General features: G+C 37.3%; 1 protein-coding gene and 1 pseudogene across 3 annotated transcripts in view; one reads left to right on the top strand and one right to left on the bottom strand.

The window, feature by feature from the left end:
• Septin7 (septin 7) overlaps positions 1–16,375 on the bottom strand; it is a 62,246-nt gene that overhangs the window by 25,954 nt on the left and 19,917 nt on the right. For 2 of the 3 annotated variants that reach the window (XM_032910892.1, XM_032910894.1), the window contains exons 2-4: positions 16,271–16,275; positions 14,925–15,027; positions 1,245–1,351 (exon numbers count right to left, since the gene is read on the bottom strand). In XM_032910892.1, the coding sequence (XP_032766783.1) occupies positions 1,245–1,351; positions 14,925–15,027; positions 16,271–16,275 (215 nt within the window). The remainder of the gene's footprint in view (positions 1–1,244; positions 1,352–14,924; positions 15,028–16,270; positions 16,276–16,375) is intronic. The other variant, XM_032910893.1, reaches the window with a different exon arrangement.
• On the top strand, positions 3,548–4,285 carry LOC116907132 (annotated as a pseudogene).

Here is a 16,375-nt window from a genome sequence, read left to right as displayed (position 1 = left end):
TAAACTGTCTAGCAGTGAGTACGTGTTTTCTGTCAATCTTAAACACTGACATGGTCATTAGTACTTTCAATCCAGCTCTAAGCCCACAACCCCTCAACAATGTGGTGTTAATCACTTCATCAGCCCATCGATAAGCTTTTAACCAAAAGTTGAACCAGTGCTACCGAACAAAAATATATAGTGACCTACATTAGTACTTTAAAATCTTTCATTAGCTACTGTAAATATAGTTGACATAAAAATGAGAGCAGTTACATCTTTTTCTCCATGCTAACTGTCCAAAATCTGCAGAACATTTTACACCTGCACAATATCCCAATTTGGACGATATTTATTGCAAAAACTCAAGAACAACATGGAATTACAGATTAATGTGTTGCAAAGTACAGCTCTAGTGTCTAGTGCAGCAGTTCTCATCTATGGGTTGTAACCCCTTTGGGAGTCACATATCAGATATCCTACATATCAGATATTTACACTACAATTCATAGCAGTGGCAACACTATGTTTACGAAATAGAAACAAAATGCTTTTATGATTGGGGGTCACTGCATCATGAAGAACTGCATTAAAGGATCAGAAGTTTGAAGAACACTGGTCTAGAGTCTAGGCCTTGCTATACCACTTATGATCCTGTCAGAAATGCAGAAATCCAGTCCTACCACAAATATTCACAATTAGGAAGCATATGAATTATATGAGCATAGCTCATCTGTATACTTACTAAGACTAAGGGGTCATAAATTGGACCATACATAGCTCGGTCGTCTTACATAACTACTAGTGACATTTAGCTAATATGTGGTATTAACTTATTACAATAGTGGAAATGTTACATGACTGCCCAAAATAAGAAAGAGTACATCTAGCAACACAGCATTTGAGATGTATATGATATAATTAAGAAATTGCATTCTAAACTTTACTTAATGGTATTGGTTAAAGCTTAGTCATATGTGCAAAGTGAGTATGACAATGGGCAACACAACTCTAGGGTTATTACTAGATCACAATGCAATTTCTAGCAGGGTTGCAGGGGTAATTTATGGCAGGTTCTAGTCAAGATAATTCCTCTGATCAGCTATATATGTGTTTTTGGTTTTAATTTAGTGAAGTCATGCTTATTACTTTCCAGTTAAGATCAAAGATGAATCTACTTCTAGAGACCAAATCAAAGTTCTACCATAATTTGTTCTCTATCAACATAACTCTAGTTTATTACTAGTTAACAGAAACATATATACCTGTACAGTCTTTTTGATTCTATGAGAAGGTCCTGGATACTCTGGAGAATACAAATCTGTGAGGAATAATGAGTTGATTAATGTTGACTTTCCCAGTCCAGATTCACCTAAAAGAAATAGAAGGAAAATCTGTCAAATTTAGCTGTTTTATACAATGACTATAACACTAGGACTTCACTAGCTAGTGACATTCAAAAATAAACTATGAAGACTCTATATTGAGACCAAAAAGATGGTCCAGCCATCAAAGGCTAGGTTCACAATCAAAAATATCAAGACTCCACATTAGAAAAAAAATTTTTAATTTTTTTCCTTTTTATTTATTCTTTTCTTAATATATCCCAACCACAGCCTCCCTTCCCACCATTCCTGTCTCCCTGAGTTTCCCCTGTCTCCACTGGTTCTCCATTTCTTTTCAGAAAAGATCAGGGCTCAGAAAAATATTTATCCTCAATTTCACATGAAGTTATAGGTAAGGCAGTAGGCTTGATAGGATCTTGAATCACCTAGGAAACAGACCTCTGGCCTCTTTAGATTACATTAGCCAAGGGGCATACAAATGAGGGATAATTTTGATTTGGGTAATATAAATTGGAAAACCCATCTTTAAAGAATGGGAGCTGAGGGGAGACACCTGGGGGTACGGTCCTGGATTCCATAAAGAAAAGACAGCTGAGAAGAACAATCAACTTTCTTTGGTTCTTGACTGGGTCTCTGATACCAGCCTTTCTCTGCTACAAGAGACTGTGAACAAAAATAAACCCGTCTGATGTTGCTTTTGTCAGGGTATTTTATCAAAGCCACAGGAAAAGTAAAACACTGACCAAATAAGATCCACACCAAAGGTTTTTTAAATAAATGTTTAATAGTTTACCACCCATCTCCCTTTAAAAATAACATATCTAATACTGTAACTGACACATTTAACAAAAAAGTATTTTAGCAACCAAAAACAGTCATTTTAAGGAACAAAAAAAAGATTAGCTAGCATGTATATCACCATTTCACAGTGAAATAAAAAAAATACTTTTACAGTATTAATAGTTATTACAGATAATAATAAATGATGAAAGATATTAAAAAGCAGAAATCTGGGACTAGAAAGACAGCTTAGTAGTGGTTAAGAATACATACTGTTTTGGGTAGGAACCAAATTAGGTCCCCTGCACCTAATTCCGGTAGCTCACAACTGTGTAAAACTCCAGTTGCAGGTGATCAATGCCTCGAGCCTCAAAGGGCACGTGCATTTCCATGTGCATGCCCCACAAAGAGGAAAAGGGGCTATAGCATGATTTCTACTGCAATCACATATTCTTCAATTTTGTATGTCTAATATATACTACCAAGCATACAGCTCATTTTTTGTCAAAAACATACAAGGTTAAAATGTATTATAAAACATAATGATTAATGCAATAGTTAATGCATTTTTACCATCTAATATATAATAGGCATGATTTGAATAAATAAATTTACACTTGCAGGCTGGGTTCTGTTCATAATATCTCAAAACAGAATTAAGATCCTTACAGTTACAAGATACCCAGAGAACAAATAGCAGGATAGTGCAAGTTCTTCATAACATTTACATGTGAATTTTTCCAGAGTCAAATGGATAAAAAGCATTATATAGTTGCATGGTATCTATAAAGAAGTCGCTTTAGACCTAAGAATACAGACAGGTTAGAAAGACACTCCATGCAAAAAGAGGCAGAACAGGTACGCTATTATCACACAAAACAGAAATTAAAAAACTATCAAGACAATAAAAAAAAAAACCTTCCCATGCTGATAAAAGTGTCAATTCACAAAGATATGACTTATAAACACACATCAATTCAACACACACAAAGATGTAATGCTTATAACATGTACCAAATGCCATAATGTCAAGGAATGTAAAGGAAACAATGATAACAGTGAAGAAATAAATAGTCCTATAACTATAGATGGACACTATACATTATACACAGAACTATACAGTCATACACAGAACTAGATCACACAAATCGAAGGAAACGTAAGATCTAAACTATACTATAAACAAAGCAGACCTAACAGTGCAGATAAAACACTGAACTCAGTAGAATAATACAAATTGTTCTCAGGAATGACTAAACATCTTATGTCTTTTTAAAAAGTTCATTTTTGGGGTGCCTCCCAGGTGTTCGGTAAGCTGTCAAAAACTTGTTTAAGGGCTGGGGATTTAGCTCAGTGGGAGAGCGCTTGCCTAGGAAGCGCAAGGCCCTGGGTTCGGTCCCCAGCTCCGAAAAAAAAAAAAAAAAGAAAAAAAAAATTTAAAAAAACTTGTTTAAGTAGATGACGTCAAGTTCCATACATTCTATGAGAAGCACATGGCCACAGAAGTGGCTGCTGGAGCTCTGGGTGAAGAGTGGAAGGGTTATGATGGTCTGCATCAGGGGTGGGAATGAGAAACAAGGTTTTCCTAATAATCAAAGAATCTTGACTGACAACAGAGTGCACCTCCTGTTGAGTAAGAGGTGTTCTTGTTATAGACTAAGGAGAACTGGAGAGAGGAAAAACAAATCTGTTTGCAGACAAATTGTAGATTCTAATTTAAGTCTTCCAACCTAAGTGTTCTCAAATTGGATATTGTTAGACCAAAAGAAGAAAAAAGGAGATAAGGACATTGTAGACCTGACAGATGCCTCTGTCTCTGTCAGGGACTAAAAGAGCTAGCAGGATATGAAAACCTGTCAATCTCTCTAAAAGATGATGGTCACCAATATACTGTCAGAAAGACCTTAAATAAAGATGGTAAGAAGCCCGGGACCAAAATACCCATGATTTAGCATCTTGTTCTCTGTCCTACACACAAATGCAGATGTATTGCTCTGAAGAAACAATGCATTAAGAAGAACAAGGAGGCTGCAGATTATACTAAATTGTTGGTCAAGAGAATGAAGGAATCCAAAGAAAAGCTCCAAGGACAGATTGCCAAGAGATGAAAGCTGTCCTCGCTGAGAGCTTCTACTTCTAAGTCTGAGTCTATCAAGTCAAAAATAAGTCTTGAAGAGTAACAATTAGATCTTAAAATTAAAAGCTGAAATAAAACACATATTTCCTCATCATAATTAATAAAACTGGTGCTATGGAGACAGCTCAGTGAGTAAAGTGTTTTGCAATGAAAACATGAAGTTCAGAGTTTAATCTCCAGTATCCTTATGTTTAAAAGCTGGATCTGACCGTACTCACCTGTAACCCTAATACAAGAGAAGCAGAGGCATGAGGATCCCTGGAGCTCATCAGTCAGCCTAGCCTAACCAGTGAGCTCTAGGTTCAGTGAGATACTGTCTAAAAAAAACCAAGGAGGCAAAACAACAGAGGAAGACACCAATACCATCTTCTGGCCTCTACATGCATGCACACACGAACACATGAACAAACACAAAAAATTAACTGAAAAATCCACACATATTTAGAAATGAATCAACACACTCTTGTATAAACAAAAGGATTAAAAAAAGAAACTGTAAGAAGAACTAAAATACATACAGAGAACAATGAAAATGACAATGCCAGCCTTAGGGCAGTAAGTAAGGCAGCACTAGGGGACTGTCAGTTGTAAATGCTTACATTAAAACTACATTTTCAGGTTATAGATCTAGAAAAAAGTGAATTAAACATAATAATGATCATAGCAAACCAAAAATGAAAGGAAGGAAGGGAAGGAGGGGAAAAAATAGCAAAGCTAAGTGAGTTATCCAAAAGGGCCTTCAAATTAACAATCAATTACACAATCACGTAATCAATTACACTGAGAATAAAAGAGGAAAATTAAATATTGAAATTATTAAAGAATGGATTATTCTGAATTTTACAGAAAAAAAAATGGCTAACAGAGTACTGTGAATATGCCAACAAATTGGACAACACAAGAAACAGAGAAGACTCTGAAACTTAAATGCCCGCTAAAACCTCAGCCATGAAGAAGAAACCGTGCTAATAGATTTACATCTTGGAAGAAAATTGCAACTAACCAAACTTTCCACCAAAGAAAAGCCTTGGGCTGAACAGCCTCACTAAAGAACTCTCGCCAGCACTTAAAGAAAACCAGTTCTCTTTAAATCCTCCCAGAACTTAGAGGAGGAACACTCATTCTATGAGGCTAGAATCATCTTCATACTAAGCTGAAACAAAACTAAGAAGAGAAAATTAAGCTGGGGTAAAAGTTCAGGCCTATAATCCCAAAGTAGGAGGATCGAGAGTTGGACGGTAGCCTCGGTCAGTTGCAGGAAAATGCAGACTATATGAGATACTCTTACAAACAAGAAGGTGTGGAGGATGGGATTAGAGACTAACACCACTGGAGACTAGGATGCAGAAGTCCTAAACAAGCGATTAGAAAAATGAATTATACAACAGCACATTAGAAGAATCATAAGCCATGACTGGGGAGAATCTGCACCTTAAATGCAAAGATTCCTCTTCATAATCAAGAATTATGAATAAGAATTCTTTAATTCACCATTAAGAATAAGAAACACAAGTCTGAAGATAGATACAAAAAAGGCAAAATGACAAAATACAAAATCCTTTCATGAAAAACATTCAACAAGTTCACTGCTAATAAACTCAAATGCAAAATGAAAGCTATTCCTTTAAGAGCTCAAACACAGAGATATTCATTCTTACCACATGTACAGAGCATAATAGCACTGGAAGTCCAAGTCAGAGCAGACAAGAAAGAGAAAGGAGGGTCTAAAATAGAAAAACTGTTTGGTTTCTGGTGACATAAGACATAATTTTTATATTTAGGAGACTAAATTTTTGGTCTACCAAACTTCTGGGGTAGGGAGTGGTCACACACACACACACACACACACACACACACACACACACACACACAATGTGTGTGTGGTGGTTTGTATATGCTCAGCCCAGGGAGTAAAGGTATAGTCCTGTTGGAGTAGACATGTCACTGGGGCTGTGGGCTATAAGACCCTCATCCAAGCTGCCTGAAAGTCAGAATTCTGCTAGCAGTCTTTAGATGAAGATGTAGGACTCTCAGTTCTTCCTGCGCCATGCCTGCCTAGATACTGCCATGTTCCTGCCTTGATAGTAGACTGAACCACTGAGCCTGTAAGCTAGCCCCAATTATATGTTGTCCTTTATAAGACTTGTATTGGTCATGGTGTGTGTTCATAGCAGTAACAGTAAAACCCTAAGACAGAAGTTGGTACCAGAGTGAGGTACTGCTGTAATAGGCCTGACTATGCTTTTGTTTGAAAGAATATGGATTTTGGGACTTTGGATTTAGAAAGCATTAGAATGCTTTAAATGGGGATTAATTAGCTATCCTAGTAGGAATATGGAAGACTTTGTTACTGAGAGTGATTTGAATTGTGTGGACCTGGCCCAAAAGGTTTCAGTGGAAAATTTCCATATGTGGCCTAAAGACAATCTTTGTGGTATTTTGGTGAAGACTGTGGCTACTTTTTGCCCTTGTCTAAAGAGTCTGCCTGAGCCTAAGGTGAAGAGACTAAGATTAATTGCACTGACAGAGACTGAAGTCTCAGAAATGTCCGTCATAGACTTGATTCTCTGGTTAACTCTCATGAACAGTATTTTAAACAAGCATAGCAAGCTGAGAAAGGAAAAATATAAAATATATATGGTTCATGTATTAAAGGGACACCAGAAAGAGAAATGGAGCTGAATCCTGTGTTCAGGGATATTAACTTGAATTAAGGGAGTAGTGACCTTGGGACAAGATCCCACCCGTCTAAATTTAGGTCCAGGCATAGTAGTACAAGCCTTTGATCCAGGAGGTAAAGACAAGCAGATCTCTGAGTTCAAGGCCAGTCTAGAACAGAGCAAGTTCTAGGTGAAGAAAAACTTAATTCCGGGCTTGGCAAACCACACTTTTAATCCCAGTGTTTAGGAGACAGGCATGTAGATCTCTGAATTCAGTTGAGTCTACAGAGCAAGTTCCAGGAAAGCCAAGCTTAGGCAGTGAAGGAGTTGAAAAGCAGAAAGCTAATATAATAGAACAAGGGGGGGGTAGGGGGGGGACACACATGTTCCAACCCCAGCAGGCAGCAGAATTTGTCAGCTTTGGCCACGTGGCTCTGGCTTTAGACTCCAGAATGAAAGGGATTACTGAGACAATCAATACTGGTTAGCTGGAGCTAAGAAATCAGTGGTAATTAGAAGACACCAGCATCACTGAGGAGAAATCTTCGGCAAAGTGTTTTCTGAGAGCACAAAGAAGCTGTGTTCTAGAGATAGTCAAGGTTGTATCTCGTGCTGCAGGTGTACTTGGTAATGTGTAAGAGTCACCCAGGTTTTGAAAGCCTGAAGGGGTCATGAAGACAGCTGAGGCTTGGCACTGTGAGAGGTCATAAAAGGCCATTGGTGAAGGTGCAGCCTCAGTTGCAGTTGAAGGCCCAGGCCTGAAAGGGTAATGCAAAGGAGTTGAGGCTTGGCACCATGAAGGGAACCTATGAGAGGTTATTGGTGAAGCCCAGTTGCAACAGAAGACCTCAGTGTATGGAGATGCCAGTGCCATGGGATGATCATCAAGAATAGCAGTGGCAGTGGAGTGGATCAACCTGAGTTTAGAGTGCTACAGACGATGGAATTGGAGAAGTGACACCAGGTCTCTGGAGGAGTCCAGAAGATCATGTGTGGATCCCAGACATTGAAACAAGAAGCTATAACGTTGAAGTTGCCTTGGAGACCCCAAGATATTCGAGATGCCAGAACCATGGTCTATCTGCTGAGGAAAGCTGCTATCAGGGAGTGGAACCAGTCCAGGAGAAAGAAGTTTGTTACAGTTAACAAAAATAAAAAATGAGTTGGAGATCTGAAAACCACTTTGACATCAGACGTGGAGAATCAGAGTTTGGGGTTTGCCCAGATGGTTTCCTGTCTCGCTTTGGGATTACAGTTAAGTGATTGGACGAATCTCAGAAGAGACTTTTAACTTTAGACTTTTAACACTGTTCAGACTGCTATAGACTATGGGGACTTTTAAAGTTGGACTAAACATATTTTTGCGTTATGCTATGTTTAGGTATGGTCCCCATAGACTCGTATGTTAGGACAAGCCTATGGAAGCCAGGGAGTAGAATGTGATGGTTTGTATATGCTAGTCCCAGGGAGTGGCACTATTAGAAGGTGTAGCCTTGTTGGAATAGGTGTGTCACTGTGGGTGTGAGTTTAAGACCCTCACCCTCATCCAAGCTGCCGAGAAGTCAGAATTCTGCTAGCATTCTTCAGATGAAGATGTTGAACTCGCAGCTCCTCCTGTACCATGCCTGCCTGGATGATGCCATGCTCCTGCCTTGATGATGATGGACTGAATCTCTGAATCTGTAAGCCAGCCCCAATTAAATGCTGTCTTTATAAGACTTGAATTGGTCATAGTATGTGTTCACAGCAGTAAAACCCTAATTAAGACAGTGTTTCTACACTAATAATTAACTATACAGAAAAGAAATAAAAGGGAGAAGGGAAAAGAAACTCATTGCACCCAAAAATATGAAGGAATAAACGGGGACAGCTGTGGCTCATGCCTTTAATCCCAGCACTCAGCAGGCAGAAGCAGATGGATCCCTGAGTTCAAGGCCAGCCTGATCTACAGAGAGTGTTCCAGGACAGCCAGTCAGGGCTACACACAGCAATCCTGTCTCAAAAAAAAAGGGGGTGGGGTGGGAGAGATAATCACCAGGAAGATGAAAGAGCGCACATAAACATAAACATAAAGTAAGAGAAATGAAAGACACCAGAAGTAAAAACAAAGAAGCCTGTGTTTATGAACTAAAACAAAAATCCACATTAATAAATAGCAATATTGCTCAAGAGATCAGAATTCCAATGGCATTTTTGACTGATGAGGAAGAATATGCAAATTCCTACGGGGCCACAAAAAGACTCTTGAATATCAGGGCTAGAGAAATGGTTCATTTGTTAAGTATACCTGTTGCTTTTACAGAGGACCCAATACCCACATGGTGTCTCACAATCATAATTACACTTCCAGAGAATCCAACACCTTCTTCTAGACTCCATGGTCACCAGGCGCTCACACAGTACACATACATACATACATACACACATACATGCAAGTACACCACTAACACACAAACACACACACACACACACACACACACACACACACACACACACCTACCTAAAAAGAAACATAAACAAAGCAAGGTATTAAACTGATTTCAGATTATATTACAGAACTATTATAATGAGAACATTGTTCTGATACCAAAGATCACAGAAGAGAATGCTTAGAATATGTTTATGAAATATTTAAATTTATGGCCAATTGGTTTTCAGCAAAGAACATAAATGAGAAAAACACACCATATAAAGAACAGCTTCTTCAATAAACAGTGTTTAAAAAAACTGAATGTCCAAATGCAAAATTATGAGATTACAAAATTTAATTCAAAATGAATTAAAGATTTAAACATAAGGCCTGAAACTGTAAAATCCTAAGGAAGAAACATAGGAAACCAGTCAGTGAAATATATCTCAGCAATTATTGGATTCTCAGTTAAAGGTTTAAGGGGGCTTTTGATATGACCCTCCCCCAAAGCATGGGCAACCAACTAGGGGTTGGGGAATAAATAGGGGTACAAGATTACATCAAACTAAAAAACTTCTTCGTAGTCTGGCAGGGACAGGGATGTTCAAAACAGGACAAAATATCTTGAACACACATACAACAGGGTTACTATGCAGAATAGGTGAGGGACTCTCACCACTGAACAACAAACTCATAGCAACAAACAAATGTAAAATTGGGCAAGGATTAGAACAGACATTTCTGTTAGAAGAACATTATGAAAGAAGAACATATGAACCACGAAGACACTTGAACTCCCAGCACATAGAAAGAACAGGCAGGATGAATGTAAGTTCAAGGACAGCTTGAACTACACAGAGTTCCAGGCCACCCTGGGTTACACAGTTGAGCCCTGTCTTGAAACAGTAAAGTTACAAATAACCATATAAGTAAAAAGTGTTCGGTGTGATGGTTAAATCTTAGTTTTCAACTTGCCCCAGATCCAGATTCAATGAAAAGATAAAGCACTCACTCACACATATAAATGATCTTCTCGACCTGGCTACTTAAAGTTAGAAGACACACTGTAAAATGTGGGTGGCACTTTCCAGTATAGCTAGATTAAAACAAAAGTCAAGAGAATATGCTTTATTGTATGCTTCACTGCCTTCATATTTCATTGGTACGTTCACTTACCCTGTTGGCAAGTTCATCTACCCTACTGCTGCTGCAGCTGCTGCTACTTCTACATCTCTTCACTAGTAACAGAACCCAGCTTCCTGGGGGCTTCTAACACAGCATGAGGACTAGTGGTTCCCCAGTAATCCACCAAGCCTCCACCAAACAATTCAGTCTCATAACAGAGCAGATGGCAGGTTCTTAGCTTCTTTGGTGTGGAGAGAACCACTGTTAGGCTTCCCAGACAATAGTGTGTAAGCCAATCTATAAAATCACATCTACTCCACTAGAGAACCCTAACACACTCAGTCTTAGTAACTAACTGGGAAACACAAATTAAAAGCACCATCAGACCATACTTGTTAGAATAATGCCTATTAGTCAGAAGGAAAGAGGTAACTGAGTGTTGGCCAGGAATTGGAAGGAAACCCTTCTGCACCGGTGGGATAGGCATTATAGAAAACAGTAAAGTACTTCTTAAAAAAAATAAAAATAAGGGGTTAGAGAAGTCTCAGTGGATAAATCATATACCAAGCAATCGTGAGGACTGGAATACTCAATATACCAAAGAGAAAGACCAGATGCAGCTAGTACCCCTGAGGCAGAGACAGAATTTCCCTGGAGCAAATTCAAGACTTTCAGGTTTAGCAAGAGAACCTGTCTCAGTAAATTAGACAGTGATCAAAGACAGTCTTCTGGCCTTCACATGCACACTCATACACATGTAAGCATCACACCATCACAACATAGAAATATGAAAAAGAAAATTAAATGAACTACATATTCAGCGACCCAACTAATGTTTATGTAACCAGAGCAAATGAAACTGGTACATCGGAAGAAGTGTTTTACTTCACCATGATTCTCAACAGTCTATGAGTAGATACTTAAAGAAACCATGGCACACAGAAAATGGAATATGGTCAGCCTTAAAAGGGATGTATATCTTGTCATTTGTGACAACATGCACACACCTAGAGGACGTGTATTTTATTTTAATCCTCCAAAAACTGCAAATGCTTAGGCAAATAGATGTAATTGGGAAATACCACATTGAATAAGGCAGATCAGTAGCAACATTAAAGAAAAAAAAAAGCACCAAAGGAAAAACAACAGCTAGTGAAAATTTAAGTGTTTCCTTTTTATTTTTTCTTTCCTTTTTTTTTTTTTTTTTATGAGACAGGGCTCACTATATAACTCTGGCTGCCCTAGAACTCGCTCTGTAAACCAATTTGGTCTTGAACTCACAAAGATCAACCTACCTCTGACTCTCAGAATGCTGAGATCAAAGGTGTACACCACTATGCCCAGCGACTTTTAGCTTTCTTTTTAAACTTTTTTCTTATTTCAGTTATTTAATTTATTTAATGTATAAGTGCTCTGCTGCAGATACACCCACAGGCCAGAAGAGGGCATCAGCTCTCCTTATAGATGTTTGTGAGCCACCATGTAGTTTCTGGGAATTGAACTCAGGTCTGGAAGAGCAGCCAGTGCTCTTAATGGCTAAGCTATCTTACCAGCGCCAACTTTTAGTTTTCTTATCCTCATTTTTTTCTTATTCATAATTGATCAAACATATTTTGCTCAAAATAATAGAAACAATGTATTCAATTATGTATTTGTATACACCTTATATTCATATATCTATGTACATATGCTTATATACATGTGAAACAGATTAATTCAGAATAGACAACCTAGAGAGACTAAGATAGTCAAATCAATCTTACATAGAAATAAAGATATAGTCCCAAGTAAAAAAGTTATTTTCACAACTATATGTGTTACATCTGACTATTCATAATCCAATAAAAATCTTTTTTAAAACTTTAATTAAAAAAAAAAAAAAAAAAAAAAAAACCAAATAGATGATAGTCCTACTTGAAAATGCAGAACTCATGGGAGATAACATAAGAGTAAACCTAGATGTCCCTTATATAGCAATGCTTCTTAGAACCCTAAAAGGTAGAGCTCATGAAAAGCTAGACTTTGTTAAAAATCAAACACTTCAGTTCTGTGAAAGGCAATGTCTATAGAATGAAAAGACAGAACACATACACAAACATGCATATACACGCACATACGCCTTTCCATACCTGATAAAGGACTGAAGTGCTATTATCCAAAAAATATACAGATGCTTTAAAACTGGGGGTGGGGGTATAAAATGGGCCTAATACTTTGAGACATTACTAAATAAGATATACAAGTGGTGTACTAGCTGGTTTTATGTGTCCAATACAAAAATCTCCAAGACTTCTTATTCTTTGTTTATTATAATTGTCCAAAATTAGAAGAAATCAAGATTGTTTTCAGTGATAAAGGGATGAACAATGATATATCTAGAAATAGAGTATGTGTGAGTGTGTGGAGATGGGGTAATGTGGAAGGCTGAGACTTCAACTGGGGCCTCTATCAAGTCTGTGGGGCACTTTCTTGACTGTGGGCAGTGCCACCTCTAGGCAAGTAGTCCAGGAATGGGTGGGTTTTCCCCCTTAAGAAAAAAGGTAAGCTGTCTGGGTATCATGGCACACACCTTTAATACCTGTACTTGGGAGGCAGAAGCAGGAAGATTTCTGAGTTCTAGGCCAGCCTGGTCTACAAAGAGAGTTCCAGGATAGCCAGGACTACAAGAGTATATTACTTACTTTTCTGTTGTTTTGACAAAACATCACGATCAAAGCAACTTAAAGAGTTTATTTTGGGCTTATGGTTCCAAAAGATTAGAATCTCATGATAGCAGGGAAATCATGGCAGCAGGCATAGCTGGAACAGCAAGATGAGAGCCCACATTTTGAATCACAAACATGAAACAGACTTTAAACTCTCAAAGCCTGCTGCCAGTGACATCCTTCCTCTAGGAAAGCCACATCCTCCAGCTTGCCCCAAACAGCACCACAGAGACTATAGGGGCATCTTATTCAAACTACCAGATATTATTCTACTAAAACACATTCAAATGCTATTCCTTAAATTAAAATACTTTTAAGAGTTCTCTTAGTGTCTTAGGGTTTTAATGATGTGGAGAGACACCATGACCATGGCAACTCTTATAAAGAAAAGCATTTTAATTGGGGCTGGCTAACAATTTCAGAGGTTTAGTAGAGTTTCATCCTGGCAGGAAGCATGGCAGCATCCAGGCATGCATGGTGCTAAATAAAGAGCTGAGAGTACTACATCTTGATCCTCCATAGGCAGCAGAAGTTCCACAACGAGCACAGCTTGAGCGCAGGAACCAATGTTCAGATGTGAGGGACATTTTCCTCTCAAAGCACTACACTAACACTATTAAGTATAAAACTGTAATGTTTTAACTACATGAACTATTAAAATAAATGCAACCTCCAAAATGCAAAAATAAATTAACCAATAGGGAAAAATATGTAATTAAAATAAATAATGTTCCCCTCAATAAAGAGTATTTGAGTTAAGTCTAGTATCTTAACATCAGAATAAATATGTGGTAAAACATGATTAGCAAAACAATATACACTGTGTAAGACCAACATGGACTCAACTTTGTCAAGAACAGTTCATCCACTGTCCTGCTTTCACATCCTTAAAACCAGTAACAAGGAAATATAACAAATTTCCTTTACACTCATGATTTTAGAATGTAAAGCCAGCCTCTAGCCAGTGAAAACAGTCACTTAAGAATAAGAATGGCTGGGCTGGAGAGATGGCTCAGCGGTTAAGAGCACTGACTGCTCTTCCAGAGGTCCTGAGTGCAATTCCCAGCAACCACATGGTGGCTCACAACCATCTGTAATGGGATCTGATGCCCTCTTCTGGCCTGCAGTTGTACATGCAGGCAGAGTGCTGTAAACATAATAAATAATCTTTAAAAAAAAAAAAAAAAAGAATAAGAGTGTCTTTGAAGATTACTAATCTTACCCAGAGTAAAAATACGGGCTATTTCTATATATAAAATGATGACATTAACCAACCTATAGTCAAAATAACCCTCAATGATGTCTTCAAAGTGGATTATAGATCAAAGTGTTAAGACTGAGTTAGAAAACAATAGCACTTCCCTGCAACAGTCACACAATGAATGTAAATCAAAAGGTAATCATTTGAATTATGATCTTTTAACACACCTTTCTTTCCAAAATTCAAAGCAAACACTTGAACATTAACTTCACTAAAGGAGATTAGCCAGAGGACAAACACAGTAGTAAGCAGCCACTTGGTGGCTTTCCTTTCTAGCAATCACTTGGAGAGAATTACTGTTGTTCTACTCAACCACTACGCCCATCATTTCTCAGTTCTCAGCTTTACCAAGGGAAGGAGGAGGAGATATAAACTCTATTATGCAATAGCTGTATTTTTAAATGTTTGAACATAAGATAAAGTACAACATACATTCACTGAAGTTAGAGATACTATTTTTTAAATTTAGCCAAAGATGATTAAAAAGAACAAAACTTCGGATTAGTAAGAAATCATCTCACCTACTACCATAAGAGTGAATTCAAATCCTCTTTTCACCGATTTTCTGTACACTTGATTTGGGAGGTTGGCAAATCCCACATAGCCCTCAAGGTTCTTCGGTTGCTGAGGAAGGTAGGAAGAACCATGTAACTCATGTATTAATTCTGTAACATTACAAATTCCCTCATTAACCTATTTTTTTAATTACACAAGCTATTCTTCATAGCAAGTCAAATAGCTTATATTATCATCAATAAAAACATTAATTGCAAAAGGTACAGAAAAAATTGAGCATGACTTGAAAATAAAAGTGACTAATTACTAAAACCCAGGAAGGAAGAATGAATAAAGCCTATTCTCAGAGCAAAGATCTCACTTGACAATAAATTAGTAACAAGAGCTGACCGACTTACTAAAGCAACAAAGTAACAAAGAAGTTTTAACAGGAAAAAACCAAATCCCCTTAAATGTATATACTGACAACCTTTGCTCACACTAGTTTCCACACTTAAATGTTCTTTAAATTATCTTGACTCAAGCAAGAATATAAAAATTTGTGCTTAAAGCACATCTTTTCCATAAATCTTGAAGATTTTCAGTATCAATGTCAAAAGGCATGTTTCTTTCTAGTTGTAATCCCACGCCCATTTGTATCATTTCAAGATGACCCATGATCCTGTATCATTTCAAGATTACCCATGACCTTGTATCATTTCAAGATGACCCATGATCTTGTATCATTTCAAGATGACCCATGATCTTGTATCATTTCAAGATGACCCATGATCTTGTATCATTTCAAGATGACCCATGATCTTGTATCATTTCAAGATTACCCATGATCTTGCTACCTCCCTCTTCATGAAATAAAACGTATACTGGATTTAAAATAAACTATAACTATGTCAGTTATATGGAGTTTTGATTCTTTGATGACCTGAACAATCATTTCATAAGTAATTTTTAAAAATAATTTTAAATTGGTCAAGTAAATCTGACTCTAAGTTTCTGACACATTTCAATTCTAATGGTAAAACACGTGATATCAAAGAATTACTCCAACATGTCTGGATTCAAATGGTCTACACTCTTAACTGGGATCACATTTACAGCTAAACCACAACTTCCATGCTTCCCACTATTTTAAACTAATTTTTAATCCAAATATTGAAGACCCAAGCTAGTCAAATAAATTAAAAGTTAATTTTGAACGCAATTAGGAGTCTAATCAGACTATAATATTTTAAAGCCAAGTGTTATGAGTACAGCTAAGTTCCTTAAAGATCATATTTCATCTAATTATAAATAAATTTAACTTAATTTAGACTATAAACAATGTTTTATATAAATTACATAGTATACTCACAGCTACTTTGTAATGGAAACATTTCCATCATTCCAGTATTCCAGATTCCAACAGAACAAATTCACAGAAGACAAGTGAAGAATTCCACAAAATGGCCCATTCAGT

Source organism: Rattus rattus, chromosome 8 (assembly GCF_011064425.1).
Source record: "Rattus rattus isolate New Zealand chromosome 8, Rrattus_CSIRO_v1, whole genome shotgun sequence".
Classification (NCBI taxonomy): Eukaryota; Metazoa; Chordata; class Mammalia; order Rodentia; family Muridae; genus Rattus; species Rattus rattus.
Note: the sequence above shows the minus strand (reverse complement) of the source record. Positions and strands in the feature narration are given on the sequence as shown.